General features: G+C 40.3%; 1 protein-coding gene across 2 annotated transcripts in view; it reads right to left on the reverse strand.

Annotated features, from left to right (window-relative positions):
* LOC147352931 (heterochromatin-stabilizing protein CFDP1) overlaps nt 1-17,997 on the reverse strand; it is a 107,219-nt gene that overhangs the window by 45,901 nt on the left and 43,321 nt on the right. Inside the window, exon 6 of one of the 2 annotated variants that reach the window (XM_086349923.1) lies at nt 4,738-5,169. The exons of the other annotated variant lie outside the window; for it this stretch is intronic. Within the exon in view, the coding sequence (XP_086206049.1) occupies nt 5,154-5,169 (16 nt within the window). The 3' untranslated portion in view covers nt 4,738-5,153. Of the gene's footprint in view, nt 1-4,737; nt 5,170-17,997 lie in introns of those variants that run through there. 2 annotated transcript variants of the gene reach the window in all.

Below are 17,997 nucleotides of genomic sequence, written 5' to 3' on the forward strand. Positions count from 1 at the left end.
TCAGTAAGAAGCATCAATATTCTTTTGTTAATATCAACTAAAAAAAAGGTAAAGAGAAAAAAATTAAAATATTACAGTGGAGAAACCTGGCAGACTCCACTTTAACCAAATGATCAAAGTTAGCATCACCAGTAATAAGTTGGTATTATGTGTGATAAGAAGGGCACGCCACTTCTTGGGCAGTTTTTCTAAACTTCCATAAGCCCAGCCTCATCATGAGGAAAACTCAGATGAGTAACATTCTACAAAATACATGATCAGTAGTTTTCAACAGTGTCAAGGCATGAAATACAAAACTAGAAACCATCACAGATCAGAGGAGACTATGTAGACATGGCAACTGAGTGCAAGGTGGAATCACAGTTTGGATTCTAGAACGGAAAAGGGATTATCAGTGGGAAAACTGGTAAGATCTGAATAATGTCTGCTGCTTAGTTAATCACAGACCAATGTTAATTTCTTAGGTTTCTTTCTTTTTTTTTAAATACACGGGCAATCTTCATATTTCTTTCTCTTATTTGGGTTCATTAATTTCTAATAGAAATATATGTATTTTTAACTTTACCAGTGATTTCCTATATTTTTCAATTGGTATTATACACCTCTCTCTCTCTATTTTTCCTAAGAAAAATATTTGAACAGGGACTTTCTTGGTGGTCTAGTGGGTAAGAATCTGCCTTCCAATAGGCAAATAAAGAAAGAAAGAAAAAAAAAAAAAGAATCCACCTTCCAATGCATGGGATGTGGGTCCGATCCCTGGTTGGGGAAGTAGGATCCCATATGCTGTGGGACAACGAAGCCCACCTGCCACAACTAGAGAAAAGCCCGGGCATCAGTGAAGACCCAGCACAGTCAAAAATAATAAAATTAAAACAAAGAATAACTTGTCATAGTTGGAGGGGTACTTCTCTTCCTCACAAGGATTTCAGTCCTTTGAGGATAGAGACCTTTTCCTTTCTTCTTTCTATCACTAGCACAACACTTTGCCAAAAGGATTCCTTATGACCAGGTCAAAAAGGTTAAAAAAAAAAAAGAGAGAGTGAGAGAGAAAGAAAGGAAAAAAATAAGGCAATTTCACTTAAGAATAAAGCAGCAATTTGCTGTGTGTCTGTCATTATATCTGCCCATTTGTGGAGGAGGAAGCTGAGATTAGGGAGGTCACACTCCCGGAAACAGCTGGGGTGGGGTGCAAAGCCCTGGTCTGCCTGACTCCACGCTTGAAGTTGTGAGAGTGTGAGGCTCACAGATGTGGAGGCCCCCCGCCCCGAATCTAAGACATATCTGCAGGGGAAGTATCCCCTTGATGGTATAAAAATGTTGTGGCCTTGATGGTCTATTAGTTTTAGACAAACAGTGTTATCATGCAAGATGTTAACATTAGGGGAAGTTGGGTGGAGGGTACATGGCACTCGCCATTCAGTCTCTGCAACTCTTCCATAAATCTTAAATTTATTTATTTCCTTAAAAGTGGTGGAGAAAATATTGTTGCCTAAATGTAATGGGATATTCTGGATTGAACTCTTATGGGAAAATTGGAATATAATCTAGACTTTGGTTAAGTTTTGTCCTCTTGTTGATATCTTAATTTTGACAAATGTCCCATGGTCATATAATTGTTAAAGTTAGGGGAAGCTGGATTAAAAATATATGGGAACTCTCCATATCATTTTAGCAACTTTTCTGAAAGAAATTATTCAGATTGCTCACTATAAAATTATTCTAAAATAAGAGCTTTATTCTTATTAAAAAAGAAAACCCAAAAGCCATAAAAATTAAGGGAAATAAACATTTTATATACAATTATAATTCCATTTGTAATGAAATAAATATAATTTTATTAAAATAAGGCTAACTTATTAAACCTTAATTCTTTAATAGATATCTTTTTAATATTCCATTTTATGAAGTAGAAGTAAGCACTCCTGCCAAGAGTGGTGGTCCCTAGGAAAAGCATTTGTACAACCGAGCTGCAAGCTAAATCTGCTTTTCCAGATAAACTATGGTTACTCATAGTTGGGTACTTGGCAGATATTTTCTCATTTCTGAAAAACGAACGAAGTCTTTCACTTGAAGGAGAACAACTGACAGTATTTGCTGCCAGTGAAAAATTCTGAGATTTAGAATTCTGGGAAATTTGGATCTACCACTGTGAGCTGGATGGCTTCCCAGAACTTAAAGACTTTCTGATAAGATTGGTGGTGATATTAACGAATGCAACTTGTTAATGAAATCAGTCAACATTAGCTCTGTGTAATCCAGTGAACTAGCACTCTACAAATGCCTAAAATGACTAGTGCGTGGTGTTACAAATCATTGTATTGGTTAAAAAAATTCATTCAAGATGCAAGTGAGACCAAAGATTTTCATATGATAGTACAAAATGCTTACTGGTACGTTTTCAGATTCCATGTTGCAACTAAGCTTTAAGAAACTACCACTGGAGAACTCTGTGTATTAAAGAAAGAAATCCAAGTATCTGAATTCGGTGTGCTGCTGAAACAGGTGCTAATGCATAAAGCCACTCTGTGTTTTGTTGAGCTCGTCAATGTTTTGTATTATGTTTTTAAACAGGGAAATCAAGGTGCTGCTTTTTTATGAGGCAAGTTATATGTACTATTCTATTTGACAGGTTGTGCTGCCTACCGGAGCTTGCCTGCAGCAAAACAGTGAGGAACGGCAGATCTAGTCACTGGCTCTCTCGGGGTGCTGGAGGTCCTCAGAGACAACCAGCAGCACGGCCCCAAAGACACGTGTTATGCCTGCAATCCTGCTCCTGAGGCTTCCAGGGAAGATCACAGTCACACTGACCCCACAGATCTATGATTTCCAGACTCAGACCTGCTCTTAAAGCTGCTCAGAAGTCCTGGGGAGTGGCTCTAGGAAGCTCCCCTTTCTCATTTCCCAGAGACCGTTCCAGCCATCACCACACTCCTTGAATCCCTAACATCATCTCCTCTTTCCTACTGTAAGTAAGAACAATCAAGCAGGATCCATCTTAACTTCCAGGCCATTCTCCCCATGTGGAGGCTCTATGCTTGTGTACTCTGAAAAGTGAAAGTGAAAGTGAAGTTGCTCAGTCCTGTCCGACTCTTTGTGACCCCATGGACTGTAGCCTACCAGGCTCCTCCGTTCATGGGATTTCCCAGGCAAGAGTACTGGAGTGGGGTGCCATTGCCTTCTCCAGGAGATCTTCTACCCAGGGATTGAAGCCGGGGCTCCCGCATTGTGGAGTCACTGGGGACCTCCACCAATGACTACCAAGGAGGAGTAAGACAGAAGCCAAATGCAGTGGGAGAAGGCAGGAGCCAGGGGTGTGCGAGGGATGCAGTAAGTGAGGGCAGACCCTGGGAGCAACTACAAAGGGAAAGCTTAAATAGAAGAAAGAGGTGTATCTAAAGGGAGACTGCTGAGGAGGTAGAAAAGGATGGATGGAATTCTCAGCTCAAAGAGTGCATTAGTTTTGGAATAGAAGCAATTAGAGCACACAAGCATTAAAATACAGAAAGCTCGTTTAACTCACTTCACAAAAGCATTAACAGATGACGTACCCCTTCCGTGACTATTTAAAGACAAATTGAGTTAACACTAATACCAATCGTAAATAGACAGAGGGATACTTAACTGCAAGAACTCAAAAAACTCTGCTCAAAGTTGTAATGGCAGCTAACAAACCAATGAAGACACGGAGTCCTAAACACAGCTAAATATGGGTCACAGGACGGGTCACGGGTGTGACCAGGTGCACCTCACGACACGTCAGTGTGGACAGGAGAGGGCGGAGGGGCCTGGAGAGGCCGGCTGACATGTTAACTGTGATGCATAAAACAGAATCTTAAAATGGGAGGGTAAGTACAGAAGGTACAAATCTTCACCCCCTCGGGGGCTTTATCTGTACTGGTAGTTCATGCCGTGGTCTGTGTTTCTGCCATAGCCCCTTTGTGATGACTGATAGGAGCTGGGAGGGCCGCACGTGTACTCTAGTAGCTTCTATTCTAAAACTAATGCACTCCTTGAGCTGAGAATTCCATCCATCCTCTTCTACCTCCTCAGCAGTCTCCCTTCTTTAGATACACCTCCTTCTTCTATTTTCGCTTTTCCCTTTGTAGTTGCTCCCAGAGTCTGCCCTCACTTGCTGCATCCCTCGCACACCCCTGGCTCCTGCCCTCTCCCACTACATTTGGACTGTCTTACTCCTCTGCAACCAGCTGGTGGAGGTCCCCAGTGACTTCCTAGTTATCGAAGGCAAAAGAACTTTTTCTCTCTTTTGTTGTGGGTACTGGGGATGTGGGAACCCTGGATATTTTTGCTGGATTGAGACCATTATTTAGAACTAAAAGTTTCAGAAATATAAGGGTCACCTAGAGAGTTCACCCAAAGCAAAGGATAGTAGGAGAGGCCCAGAGAAATGTAAGATGCTTTCCAGTGTTCTATAACTAGAAGCAGCAGGCCTGGACTTTGAGGCCAAGAAGCTAGGCTCCTGCTGGCTCACCCTCTCACTGAACTGCTATTTCTAGTCTCCTGTATTTTTTTTTTTAAATAATGTACTTCAGAGGCTTTCCCAGTAAGTACATACTGATCTTAGGGTTTAACAGCTACATTATAGTCCACTGTGTGGATATACTATATTTCATTAGTTACATTACTGGGTTACTGGGTATTTAGATTCTTTTCAGTTTTGCTATGACAAAAAAAAGTTGTAATGCTTTCTTATAGGAAAAAAAAAAACTATCAGTCATATTTTTGTGTAGTACCATAGAACAATATCCAAAATGATCTAAATAGCTATTAAAATACTCCTTCCTTAATAAGAAAAATAAGAAAAAAAAATAGAAAAAAATACTCCTTCCTTTACCAACTATGTATCGGTATAAGACCAGCCAAAGTAACATATTTTAAAACAGCCTGAATGGAGCAGCAGATCTGAGAGTCCAGTTATCTTCTGTTAAGATGCGCATGTGTGCTTAGTTGTGTCCAGCTTGTTGCAACCCCACGGACTGTGGCCCGCCAGGCTCCTCTGTCCATGGGACTTCCCAGGCAAGAATACTGGAGTGTGCTGCCAGTTCCTTCTCCAGGGGATCTTCCCGACCTCGTGATCAAACCTGTGTCTCTGGCATTTCCTGCATTGGCAGGCGGGTTCTTTTTCACTGCGTCACCTAGGAAGTTGCTCTCCTATTAAACCAGATGTTAAAGACAGAAAATCACAGCACGACTCCAATTTTTTTTGGTAAATATAGTTATTTATATTATGTTAACATGTATCAAAGTTCATTATTGTTATTTGAAAATGAATTAATAAATATTTTAAGTTGTTCTCAGTTTTAACTTTTTACACTATAAATGGCAATTATAAACCAACTCAACAATTTTGAAGAGTGCTAAGAGGTCCTGAAAACAAAAAGTCTGAGGACTGCCAAGGTGGGTAAAATGTACACAAGCTTCTTTTCTCCAATGTGGGGAAAAAAGCCAGACTCTTATTAACAGAGAATAATTCACACCACCAGCTCCAAAATAGTTAAGCTCTGCAGAGGCTGATCAAAGACGGCAATGGCACCCACTCCAGTACTCTTGCCTGGAAAATCTCATGGATGGAGGAGCCTGGTGGGCTGCAGTCCACGGGGTCGCTAAGAGTCGGACACGAATGAGTGACTTCAGTTTCACTTTTTACTTTCATACATTCGAGAAGGAAATGGCAACCCACTCCAGTGTTCCTGCCTGGAGAATCCCAGGGACGGGGGGGCCTGCTGGGCTGCCGTCTATGGGGTCGCACAGAGTCAGACACGACTGAAGTGACTCAGCAGCAGCAGCAGCAGCAGCAGAGGCTGATATGCTATGAAGTGAATCAAGTGTGTTGAAGTTTTAGTCAGTCTGTGCATTTAATTCTGCCTACCTACTCCCCAACTCTTAGCAAAAAAAAAAAAATACAACAAAACCATCAAATTTCATACCTTGTGTTTGCCAAACCATGAAGCCAGTTTTGTTTTTGTTTTTGTTTTTTTTTAACATGCCTTTGCCACCATTTAGGAGTTTCCCTGACCATCAGCACCTCCATATTATACAAAGGCAAGTGGCTCACCTCCTATCAGATTCTCCTATCTTTTCTCCAGGGATACCAACCCTGAGCACATTTTGGAGACATATTCAGGACCGTTAGAAGTAACTGGTTTTGAATTCAGAATAAAAGAATAACTACCTGTGATCCAATAGGGATGTGCTTCATGGTCTCCTTGACCATGGTCAATTTCTCTGAGGGCCAGAGTTTCATAAATACAATCTCAAGTTTTCAGTGTTTGTTTATTGTGCTATCCAACCCCACATTTGCACTGCTAATGGATACACTCCAACGAAAGCTGAAAATGATCCACTAGAGACAACTAGTTTTCTACTTGGTTGTATCTTGCATACTTTCTATCTTTTTAAATGCTGGTCTCCCCATAGAGCTTGGAATACCTGTCTTGTAACGTACCCACACATACTTCTTACCAAATCAAATAAAAAATGACTTCTGGAAGGATGTTCCTTCTGAAAGTAAATACAAGGGTCCTTATACCACAAAACAGCTTTATTTCACAGATGTGGTGACTTTGGAGAAGAAGTCAGGGAAGGCTGGAGGTGACTCTAAAGAGAATGATGTATCTAATTAGTCAACCACTGAATGGGTGCTGAATCACATGGCTGGGTAGTGAATAAAGTTCCTTGGAGCCAAAGTAATGGGATAAATTCTAAATCCTGGCCTTAGATGAGTAAGAAAAGCCGTAGGGAAAACAGAGCAGAAAAAAAGAAATCTATGGTACTGGCAGATCAAAGAAAGCATAAACCCTTTCCCCCTTGAGATGAATTTACCCATGTAGAATTATACCTACTTGTTAACTGTATCATAATACAAATAATGTTGTGTGTAACTGGGGTCCATGTAACTCATATCAGTTACCAAAGCCCATCAGGGCCTCAAGACTACTAGACTATCCTATTTAGATTTAAATAAAATTAGTTCAATCTATCATCTCATGTAGGAAAAAACATGCACCCAGCCACTCTCTTCTGGATATTCTCAGAGTCTTTTATTAGTTGCTTTCAGTTTCAACTTTTTTCAGTTAGGTTCAGTTTCAGCCTCTGCTCTTTCACTTGTCTTTAGCACACTGTCTATACACGTGATGTCATGTATACTGGTGCCCCATGATAGACACCAACCAATTCTGCCACCAGAGCAAAGCTGTGGGCCCTATCACACTTTTCCAGAAAGCTTCAGGAAGGGCAGTGGTGCTGGTATGGAGGAGGAGGCCTCCACCCAGCACAGTACCTGACTTAGTGGAACAGAGAATTAACCGTCTCTCTTTTTGGGAGTCCGTGGGAACTCTTCACCAGCTAGTTCTTTCTCTGAAGGTCCTACACTGGTCAAGAATTCTCAGTATATTTGTAATTTTTCTAGGAGGCAGGTCCACAATTTTCCTTAGATTTTCAAAACCTCAAGATCCAAGAACAGTTAAGACATACTTTATCTTTAGGTAAAAACATCAAAGTGCACTCTAATAGTAAACAACTGTCTCCCCACTAGGTAACTGAATCAGTAATAGGGAAATGCAAATTGAAGCTATAGGAAAAGTTGCATCTTAATAGTGTTTACTATTACCGTTACATACCGTTACATACCGTTTCACACCCACGAAAATCGCAATACTGAAGTCTGCCAATGCCAAGGACTGGAGCAATAGGAACTCTCATTTTCTGCTAGACTGATTCAACCACTTCAAAAACAAACTGACATTATCTTCTTAGGTTAACATTTAAACACATTCTAGACCCAGTCATTCTTAGAGCAGTTTTCAAACTGTTGGTTTTAATCTAATGGATCTTGAGTCAATTTAGTGGGTACAATCAGTATTTTATTTTAATAAAAGTATATGGAATAAAATGTTATATTTTTACCTCATTACACACAAATAGTGCATTTTGTCTTATTATATTTCTTCCTATGGGGTCATGGTTAAAAACACTTCCCAAAACAGACCAGGAGAAACATCTACACGTGTGCATAAGGAGATGTGGAGGGGAATGTTCAACTTCTTCAGTGTTAAGATGCATTTTGGGCTGTTCTTTCAAAACACTCCTTCCCCAATCTCCTTCCTAAAATCACGCATTAATTCAACAAATATTTATTAAGTGCCTGTTTCTAACATAAATTCTTCTGGGTGCTGCTGATACAGAGGTAAGTAAACCAAGTAAGCTGGGTTCCCACTGGTGGGGCTCATGACCTCAACATGTAAACATACATGGTCCTGAGCACAATGACAATACCAACCACTACCCAGTAATGAGAACTTTCACAGGTGAAATTCTGGGCTACAGTCACAGATTCAGGTCCCCATAAATGCCTCCCAGAGTGATATTGCTATTAAGAGTTTGTTACTTTGGGACAAGAAGAGGTACAGCAGGAACTAAAAATTCCATCTCAAAACAATGTTCAGTCAGATATTACAAAAACTTAGAAAGGGATAAGGACTAGAGAAGTTCAGAGAATGAAACATTTACAATACACAATAGAACTCCCAGGGCACCTGTAGCCTCCATAAATATACCACGGAAAAAAACCTCTGAACGCACGCACGGGCATGTTTTCAACTAGGCCGGGCTCTTTCTGAATTTCTCATGTCAGTTTCCTCTTTGGTTCCTCTGGTTTCCTTGAATTTGTTTTCAGAACTTTTGTTATTTTTTTGTTCTTTTCCTTCTACTATTCTGCAATGTGCAGCTATGGCACGGATTGGAGTGACGTCTAAGAAAAACAAGCAAAAGAGCTTGTCTTGACCAATTCCCATAACTACAGGAAGTTACTTGTATAAGATGAAGAAACTCAGAAAAATCCAGGTAGTCAATGAAGCTGTTTTTTCCCAGAGGTCCTTTTGCCACCATCAGACACTTGCTATTTCCTAGAGTGTATGATCTATACAAATTAGGTGATGACGGCCAAATGGGACAGTCCTGGGACACCATTATATTCTCCTGTTTTTACCTGTCTGACCTACAGGCTTTAAGTAAAAAATGTCCTTTGCAGCAAAAATAGAAATCTATGATGGCTTTGTGTAGTCTGTGGTGCAGCATCCTACTCTGGGTAGAGAGGTGGGGCCAGGCTACAGTTCTAGGAATGCTGATGCCAACTGTGCTGAAAGATCAATAAAGTGGAAATCAAAACACAGCTTTCCAATTTTTTAAAGAGTCAACCTCCTGCCTTCCTTCTAGGAAAAGCATCTTTATGTCCTGGATATTCTTGGACAAGCCCAACTTTTTTACTCTACTCCTTAATGTATAACTATATTTGACTTACTATTTTTAAATTTTCTTTCTTTATTCACTGCACAGGGTCTCAGTTGTGGCATATGGAATCTTATTTGCAGCATGTGGGATCTAGTTTGCCAACAAGGAATCAAACCTGGGCCCTATGCATTGGGAGCATGGAGTCTCAGCCACTGGACCACCAGGGAGGACATCCTTATTATTATTATTTTCAAAAATTTTGGCAAAGGCATTTATTTAGGGGAAAAAACCCACAAAGCTTATTCCACATAGCATAATCCCTTTAGGACCAGCCATGATGTTGACTTATTTTTTAATACCACTGTATGACTTTTCTGGTAAATAAAACTACAAATGAAAAAAATTTTGTTACAGCAGGTGTGCTGATTTTTGGTTTATAAAATACACTCACCATAGCTCCAAAAAAACTGTGGCATGATCTCCAGCACAAGCTATGAGCTGAGGTACCTTCCAGAAGCATACACTCTGCTCTTCATTCCTACACTTACTAAGCAAACCTAAGTGAAAGATCTGTTCACGGATGGGAAAAGAATGACTTTACTATGAAAATACAGTTCACCGTGTGCTCTTCTACTAATAACTATAAATCTTCTGCTCCACAGGGTTGTTTTGTATAGAAGAGAGAATAAAGCTTTTTAGAAATAGTGAGATTACACGGAACCTGAGGCAAAGGAGTGGACCTCAGTGGCTACAGCAAGAGCATCAGCTCTTGTTACTACGGCAGGGGCAGATCTTACGGCAATGGAGGGGCTCACGAGCAAAGTGTTGGCTTTGAAATCCACCTGCTTGCCTCTGACGACCCAGCGGTGAATGAGCTGAGAACACTAAAAGAACCACCGCAGGGAAACAGATGAGACGTTTGGCCATCTTCATCCAGGAACAAAGAAATGTTTGGTGTAATGCTCTTTACTTTAGCATTAGAGTCAGATTTGGCCTTTTTTTCCCCCCTAATGTTTATTTTATTTAGAGAAAAACATAAATCAAAGAATGAGATGGAGAAGGAAATCTTTAAAATAGCAAAATGGCTTCATGCATGAAAGTATGAGCACAAACCCATTCTGCGGCCTCCTCTTGTGACGCTCACCTTCCGAATTGCTTACTAAATATTTATTGCTCATCTAATACACAACCTACAGGGAGCCTGAACAAATACAGGAAGCTTTTTACCCATAAAGAAATGGTGTTTGGGCAGGATATTTGTATTCCAGCAACTGGCCAGAACTGCTCAGCACTGACAAATAGGAAACTGATGTGAGTTTCCCATAGATCCTCATTCATTTGTTTAATAAATGTTCGCTGACAAACCATTATGAACCAAGTACTAGACTGAGAAGAGTGAATAGATTTGATTCATGCCCTCAGGGAGTTAACCATCTAGTGAGGGAGAAGAAAGGTGAAAAAATAAAATAGACAACAAAATCTATGTACTTACAAGTTGAGGTAAGTGTTACAAAAGAAAAGAATCAGGGACTATAAGAGAAAGACAGTGGGAACTGAATTTAGATTGAGGAGGTGTCTCCTGAGGTTCTTCTCCCCTCTAAATATAAGTATCTAAAATAAAATAATTTTTGAAAATCTATTACTTTAAGCACCTTTCTGCCAGAAGAAAAGATAAGGGCTTTATTAAATCATTTACATTTTTTAAATGGTAATTAATGTATAAGGCACAAAATTCAAATTGAAAATATGCCTTCCTTCCCTCTCCTATCTTCTAGTTACCAAATTCTGGCTCCTCTGAGACAAATACTGTTATTAGTTGCTTGAGTATCTTTCTAGAGATAATACTAAACTAAAATGTAAGACAAGGCCATTCCTCTGAATTTTTTTTTTTTGTTTTGGAAAATATATTTATTTTTCATAAAAATTCTACTTTTACTAACATGTAATGAGTTTATTCTGGAGAAGGGAATGGCTACCCACTCCAGTACTCTTGCCTACAGAATTCCGTGGACAGAGGAACCTGGAAGTTGACAGTCCATGGGGTCACAAGAGCTGGACATGACTTAACAACTGACACTTTCACTTCCAACGAGTTTATTACTACCTGAATAATTTCTTAGCTTTAATTTCTAATACAGGAACAGATATCAAAAGCTCTTTGGGGTTTTCAGTAATTTGTATGCATGTAAAGAAGTCCTAAGACTAAACAGTTTGAGAACCACTAATCTAGGCATTTATAAATGTACATCAGGACTTCCCTGGTGGTCCAGTGACCAAGAATCTGCCTTCCACTGAAGGGGATGCGGGTTTGAGCCCTGGTCGGGGAACAAAGATCCCACACGCTGTGGGAAAACTAAGCCCACACGCCGCAACTAGACGCCAGCCCGCCGCAAGGGGAGGCCCGCACATCACAACAAGCGAGACCCGCGTGCACTGCAATGAAGGCTGCGTGCAGTCAAAATAAATTTCTTTAAAAACGTATGTCAATTGTTCATTTTTAATCCTACTAAACCCTGGTCCATCTACTGCATTATTTTGGTAAAGGTTTTACAGTATGCTTTGAGTAGACTGGCAACAAGATGGAAACCAAGTTACTTATCTGCAGCTACAATATGCTCTGGATTATCTGGCCTTCAACACATCACAAATTTCACCATGGTGACTGGCTAGTTGTCTTCCTACAGCACCTTAAACGTTTAATGTATTAGTAGGTGGAATTACTCAAAGCCCATTAAAAGTTTTAAGAAAGTAATTATATATATATGCTAGCTGAAGCTGAGTGGCAAAGTTAAACATATACTTGTGGTGGGACAGTAATGAGAGAAACTATTTTTAAAATCGAATAATGCAGTAATGGTGGAGTACATTTTATGGACTAACCCTCCCACAATCAGATAACAATGATCAACTCTGGATAAAACTGGAAAAACAAGTGTTTAAAAAGGCACTAAAGAGCAACCAAAACCAGGTAGAAAACTGGAATGGAGTCAATCACCAGAAAAATGGACCCAGCTGAGAGAGCCCAGTTAAATACAGAGCTTTGCCTGCACACAAGCACCAGTCCCTGTGGCATGGAGTGGCTACAACTCAAGTTGAAAACTGCATTTTCATGGCAGATCTACCCAAGTCAAAAGGCCATGATAATACTTTACCTACTCCCAAAGAGGGCTTCCCTAGTAGCTCTGCTGGTAAAGAAGCTGCCTGCAATGCAGGAGACCCCAGTTCGATTCCTGGGTAGGGAAGTTCCCCTGGAAAAGGGACAGACTACCCACTCAGTATTCTTGGGCTTCCCAGGTGGCTCAGATGGTAGAGAATCTGCCTGTAATGTGGGACACCTGGATTTGATATCTGGGTTTGGAAGATCCCCTGGAGGAGGGCATGGCAACCCACTCCAGTATTCTTCACTGGAGAATCCCCATGGACAAAGAAGCCTGGCAAGCTATGGGGTCGCAGAGTCGGACACGACTGCGTGACTAAACACACACACACACACATGCACATGTGTGTGCACACAGTTCCAAAGAAGGAGCCAGCAGTAATATTCATGACAGTGTTTTCTTCCCTCTATTATAAATAGAAAGATGTATATGTTTTTTATGTCTGTTCACAAATAACTCAATACTGGGGCGGGGGCACACCCGCAAGTTCAAGACTGGACCCAGGAGTGCTCACTAGTCTCGACAAAGTGTCAACTGACTGCCAAAGGATCCAGATCAGTGGAACTTTCCAGTTCTCTAAGGAAGCAATATACACTTGCCCACAAAATGGTTCCAGTATCCAATCAAAACTGGAAATTGAAAAGACTCAGACCAGGTTCAGAGCAACAAATTTCTTCTTCATGAAAGAGTCAACAGAAAACCTAACAGAAGTACTCTACTTGTGCCTCAATCCAGGGTTTAAGGTTTGGAAATCATTCTACTTCTTAAACTGCTTGCAAAGTTCATCCAACTTTTCTTTCCAGGTTTTCTTTCACGGGGGCAAAAAAAAAATCATTGCATTTTAACATAAGAAAGTGCTAACTTTTCTTCCTGCACCTCTGTAACCCACAAATTTAAAAGAACACATACACACGCACTCTTCGAAAGCCTGTGTGAATCCTAAATAAGCCAGAACATGTGTAAGGGAAGGAGTAAATAAAAGTGTTAGCAAGGGAACATTTTAGCTACAAAGTTCTAAAGGCAAACTGATACCTGAAAAAGGAAATTAACTTTATCAACCTTGAGATAAAGTTCATGACCCTGTTGTTTCAAAGGAATTCCCAGGCCAGGAGTCAGATCATAGACTCAATTCCCAGTTCAGGAACCAAAACAATTCTGGCCTGGAGATAGAGCGGTGAGGAGCCACCCAACACACCTCTGCTGGAGCAGCTGCTCCCATCTGTCCACTTCCCTCTAAAAGCTACTTCAAGGGCTGGATTTATCAGTTACATATGCTGATTGAAAAAGATGTACATTTCCCAGGCCACAATCATGGAAATAACATGCTGGCCCATTTCAACACTCACAAACAGATGTTAAACTGACCAAAGTATATGTAAATAATCTCACCTCACTCACTCTTGCTAATGCTTACAGGTGAGTTCTCTTACAGACTTTCTTACTACAAAACGACTGGCCATATACTATGCGTGCATGCTTAGTCGCTCAGTCATGCCCAACCCTCTGCGACCCCATGGACTGTAGCCCGCCAGGCTCCTCTGTCCATAGGACTCTCCAGGCAAGTATACTGGAGTGGGTTGCCATTCCCTATTCCAGGGGATCGTCCCAACCCAGGATCAAACCCGGGTGTCTTGCATTGGAACCTGGGTCTCTAACTTTACCACTGAGCCACTAAGGAAGCCTAGCCATTTACTATAAATTTTAGATTTTAGAACTATTAGGAAAGATGTTTTGCTTATAGAAAAAGGAAAATAATTAGAAAGAGGAGAGCTTTTCAAAAGAACTTTTACACAGGGAGCATTAAAAATTCCCTTAAGCTCAGGCACAGAATACTGGCTTCTTTTCGTCTGTGACCCTCTGTCAGCCTAAACTTGCTGTGTAACTGATCATGTGTAACAACTGATCATGAACAAAAGAGAGGCAGTTGGAACTCCAGCAGGAAAAATACACTATATTTAAAGGGTCTGCTCCTCCTAAGACTGTTTTGATTAGAGTTATGAAGCCATTTCGTCCTTGACAAGGGAACCTTGACTTCCTCTACACAATTCACCCATTCTGGCTATAATAACCACTTCTACTTGAGAAGAAAACTGTTTTTATCAGATTTCTAAATATGAAGAAGCCTCTAAAAACACACTGTTTATCAGAAAGCAAAACAGTAAATAAACTAAATGTCTCTATAGGGAAATGGTTTTATAAATTATAGAACATTCAAAACAGAACACTATGCAGCCACTAAGAAAAATATCAAATAATCTATATGCACAACACAATATGTGTTAGTGTGTATATTTTTGTATTTTTAAGCAAAAATGACAAATTTCAGGAAAACAGGCTTGGATGACTTCATGTAACTAAAACTAACTGTTACATGTGAAAAAAAATCCCAAGCACAGATAAGTATATAAAGATTACTAAATGCTTAGGAAAAGGTCTAGAACAGAGCTGTTCAATTGAAATATAATGGAAACCACAAATAAGAGTCACAAATATAATTTAAAACTTTATAGTATCCATATTAAAGAATGTAAAGGTGAAATGAATTTTAATTATTGTATTTAACCCAATATATTAAAAATGTTACCACTTCAATAATGAAATGGATACAAAAACTGAGCTAGTTTGCTTTTTTTCCCCTAACTGTTCAAAATTTAGTGTATATTTTATACTTACAACACATCTCAATTTAAAGTAGTCACATTTTAATGCTCAGCATTAAATGTTAAGCATCAAATATGCTTAATGAGGACTGCACTGAACAGAGGAGGTCTAGAAAAAGAAACATAGAATTATTAACTTTCATTTTGTTTTCTATAGCTTTCTGCACTGTTTGAACTTTTTAAGCAACAGTTTAAATTGTTTTTACTTTCATGATTCTTAAAAAAGTGACTGTTTAAATATAAAAATAATCAAGACAGATAAAAAAACCTAAGCACACACCAGAACAATGAGGGAAAGAAAAGAGAAACCATCTCAACCTTAGGATAGGGAAACTTCTTAGGAAACAAAAAGCACTAACCATTAAAAAAAAAAGATAAACTGAACTTGAACAAAATTTAAAATTTCTGCTCATCAGAACATACCATAGGACTTCTGGTGGTTCAGTGGTTAAGAATCTGCCTGCCAATCCAGGGGACATGCACGGGTTCAGTCTCTGGCCCAGGAAGATCCCACACGCTGTGGGTAACTAAGCCTGTACGCCACAGTTATTGAGCCCAAGCACTAATGAAGCCTGCAAGCTCAAAAGCCTGTGCTCTGCAACAAGAGAAGCCACCACAATGAGAAACCCACACGCCACAACTAGAGAGAAGCCCCCACTCTCCACAGCTAGAGAAAAAGCCCTCGTAAAGCAAAGACCCAGCACAACCAAAAATAAATAAATGAATAAAAAAAGAACAAACCACACACCATAATGTCCAGGTGGTAAAGAATCCACCTGCCAATGAAGGGACACAGGTTCAGTCCCTGGTTGGAGAAGATTCCACAAATTGTGGAGCAAATAAGCCCATGTACCCCAACTACCAAAGCCTTCATGCACTGGAGCCTGTGCTTACAAGAAGAGCCGCTGCCAAGAGAAGCCTGAGACCCGCACCTAGAGAGCAGCCCCACTGTCCACACCTAGAGAGCAGCGCCCACTGTCTGCACCTAGAGAAAGCCCCCACTGTGTGCACCTAGAAAGCAGACCCCACTGTCTGCACCTAGAGAAAGCCCCCACTGTGTGCACCTAGAGAGCAGCGCCCACTGTCTGCACCTGAGAAAGCCCCCACTGTGTGTACCTAGAGAGCAGACCCCACTGTCTGCACCTGAGAAAGCCCCCACTCTCTGCACCTAGAGAAAGCCCACTCACAGCAACAAAAACCCAGTCTAACCAAAAATAACAAATAAATATAATTGTGAGCTAAAAAAAAAAAGAAATACTCAGTAATAGCATTTATATCTGACAAAGTACACACATCCAGAATATATTAAGAATTCCTACAATTCAACAAACTCATGAACAACTGATAAAAAATGAGACTGGAGGACACATTTCACAAAAAAAGACATACAAATGGCCAATAAGCACATGATAAGATGTCATTATTATTAGTTTTCAGAGCAATGCAAATGAAAACCCACACCCACCAAAATAAAAAAGACTGACGAAACCACACGTGGACCAGAATATGGACCAAGTGGAACTCTCTCACACACGCAGGCAAGAATATAAAATAACGCACTCACTTTGGAGAACTGTTTGGCAATCTGTTTTTCACATTAAATACACACCTATCCTATGACCTAGCAATCCTATTCCCTGGTATTTATTTACCCAAGAGAAATAAAAACATATGTCTTCAAAAAGATTTGGAAATAACCCAGATGCCCATTAACAGAATGGATAAACTGGCATATTCTCATACAATGGAAATAAATGAATATGACACAGTAACACGGGTGGAGAAGGCAGTGGCACCCCACTCCAGTACTCTTGCCTGGAAAATCCTATGGACAGAGGAGCCTGGTGGGCTGCAGTCCATGGGGTCGCTAAGAGTCGGACACGACTGAGCGACTTCACTTTCACTTTTCACTTGCATGCATGGAGAAGGAAATGGCAACCCACTCCAGTGTTCTTGCCTGGAGAATTCCAGGGACAGGGGAGCCTGGTGGGCTGCGGTCTGTGGGGTCGCACAGAGTTGGACATGACTGAAGCGACTTAGCAGCAGCAGCAGCAACATGGGTGAGTCTAAGAAACATGCTGAGTAAAAAAAGCCACAAACAAAAGAGTTACACAACATATGACTGATACACATCAAATTTTGGAATAGGAAAACTAACATATCGTAATAAAAATGAGTGGTTGCCTGGGGCAGAAGGTGTGAGGGGAGCGGGGAAGAGAACCACCTGAGAAAAGGCATGAGGAAGCTTTCTGGGGAAACGGAGTTACACCACACAGACCTCATTTCAGGAGGGGCTACCTGGATATATACAACTGTTGTAACGCGCTGAATTGAACACTAAGGCTCCTATGATAACTATCCTATACTCTGTTAAGAAAGTCAAATTCTGTGGGGAACCAAAAAGCACTCAACTGATGCTGTTAATACATCTTCTGAATAGATGAAGACTCAGAAAATAACGAAGCTTAGAATATGGGGATTGTCACTAAAATGCTCTCCACCATTCTTGACTTGAGTTCACCTGAAATGTGATGAAAGGATTCTAACCACAACTAAAATGATATCCTTATCTCTCTACAATCTTGCCTTATTTATATCTCACCCCTTTCTTGCATATTCTCAATATATAGCTATTAACAAGGCATCTAGCTGAAATCACAAAAAAAGAAAAAAAAGATGGCAAAGAAGAGAAGAAACTAAGTATGAGAGAAGATACAGAAAGATCTTCCTGTGTTCAAGTACAATCTAGTCAATTTAGTTTCAAAGGAGGAAAAACATGAACCCATTAAATGTGCTCTTAACTGAAAGTCAGAGAAATCATTCAAGAAGTCTTTTCCCACTGGCCATCCCCAGTTCATTCAGTTCTTTTTTTTTTTTCTTGCAGTAAAAACTGTTAGAAAATCCCCAAAGCAACAGAGCGGAAGTCACCCCAA

The sequence above is a fragment of the Bos grunniens genome, chromosome 18 (assembly GCF_055505025.1).
Source record: "Bos grunniens cultivar Pamir isolate PY7600 chromosome 18, Bosgru_T2T1.0, whole genome shotgun sequence".
Lineage (NCBI taxonomy): Eukaryota > Metazoa > Chordata > Mammalia > Artiodactyla > Bovidae > Bos > Bos grunniens.